We start from the raw sequence: 1,288 nt of genomic DNA, 5'->3' as shown, positions 1-1,288 counted from the left end.
GCTCCTGGATAGGATCTAACCCCCCCCCCGGGACGCGATCCGACCTCTCCAGCGCGAGCCGCYGGGATCCGTTCGCACCAGCGAAACCTCCCACTGCCCATCACCTCCTCCCAGTCCCTCCACCCAGTCCCGTACTGGGATTTCAAGCCGCGGCGGCGATTCCAGCCCGGGATCGTTAGCGCGGGTGGCTAATTAACCCCCCTCCCCCCGTCTCACCTCCACGAAGTTGTGGATGGCTTCGAGATAGGCCAGGTTGTTGTCGGTGACGTCGACGCAGATGCAGAAGTAAAGCCCCGCGTAGCGCCGGTAAATGATCTTGAAGTTGCGAAACTGGGAGAAGAAAAAAAGGCAACTGGGAGAACTGGGAGGGAGCGGTTTCGGGGCTAAAACCGCCGTTTTTGGGGAGGAAAAGGGGGGCCGTCGGAAGGAGCCGCGCCAGCGGGGCCGAAGCCGTTCCGGCGAAAGCTCGGCAGCGCCGGCAAAGCCGCTCCGGAAGCGGCGGGCGATCGGCGCCGCGGTCGGATCCCGTCGGATCGATCCGGAGCGCGGCGGCGRCGATCCGGGCTCGTTACCTCCACGAAATTGGTGTGTTTGGCGTCGCGGACGGTGACGACGGCGTGAACCTCCTCGATGAGCTTCTGCTTCTCGTCATCGTCGAACTGCATGTACCACTTGGCCAGGCGGGTTTTGCCGGCCCGGTTCTGGATGAGGATGAAGCGAATCTGTCCGGAGCGGAGAGGGCGGAAAAGGCAGGAAAACCGTTAGATTGAGAACTAAAAATCAGGGAAAATAGGGAGGGGAGAAGAAAGAGAGCGGAAAAATAGGGAAGGGAGAAGAAAAAGAGAGGGAAAATAGGGAAGGGAGAAGAAAAAGAGAGCGGGAAAATAGGGAAGGGAGAAGAAAAAGAAGAGAAGAAGAATAAAAGTCGGAAAAGTAGGAAAGGTGGGAAAAATAAGAAAGGGAGAAGAATAAAAGTCAGAAAAGAAAAGGAAAAAGAATAAAAGTCGGAAAAATAAGAAAGGTCAGAAAAATTAGAAAGGAAGAAGAATAAAAGAAAAATAAGAAAAGGGAGAAGAATAAAAGTCGGATAAATAAGAAAGGCTGGAAAAATAAGAAAGGAAGAAAGAAGAAAAGTCGGGAAAATAAGAAAAGGGAGAAGAATAAAAGTCGCAAAAATAAGCAAGGTCGGAAAAATAAGGAAAGAAGAAKAATTAAAATTGGAAAAATAGGAAAAGAATAATAAAAGTCGGAAAAATAAGGAAAGTTGGAAAAATAAGAAAGATAGGGG

General features: G+C 51.0%; 1 protein-coding gene across 1 annotated transcript; it reads right to left on the bottom strand.

The window, feature by feature from the left end:
* Window positions 1-186: 186 nt before the first annotated feature.
* Window positions 187-806, bottom strand: LOC146600292 (AP-2 complex subunit sigma). The gene is made up of 2 exons (XM_085325824.1): window positions 573-806; window positions 187-330 (listed from the first exon to the last, which is right to left on the bottom strand). Exons 1-2 carry the CDS (start codon window positions 663-665, stop codon window positions 193-195), a joined length of 231 nt encoding a protein of 76 aa, XP_085181950.1. The 5' UTR covers window positions 666-806; the 3' UTR covers window positions 187-192.
* Between the last annotated feature and the right edge of the window lie 482 nt (window positions 807-1,288).

The sequence above is a fragment of the Rhea americana genome, unplaced genomic scaffold, assembly GCF_003343005.1.
Source record: "Rhea americana isolate MKP2758 unplaced genomic scaffold, rheAme1 scaffold_1235, whole genome shotgun sequence".
NCBI classification, from domain to species: Eukaryota; Metazoa; Chordata; class Aves; order Rheiformes; family Rheidae; genus Rhea; species Rhea americana.
This window is presented reverse-complemented; position numbering and strand designations above follow the sequence as displayed.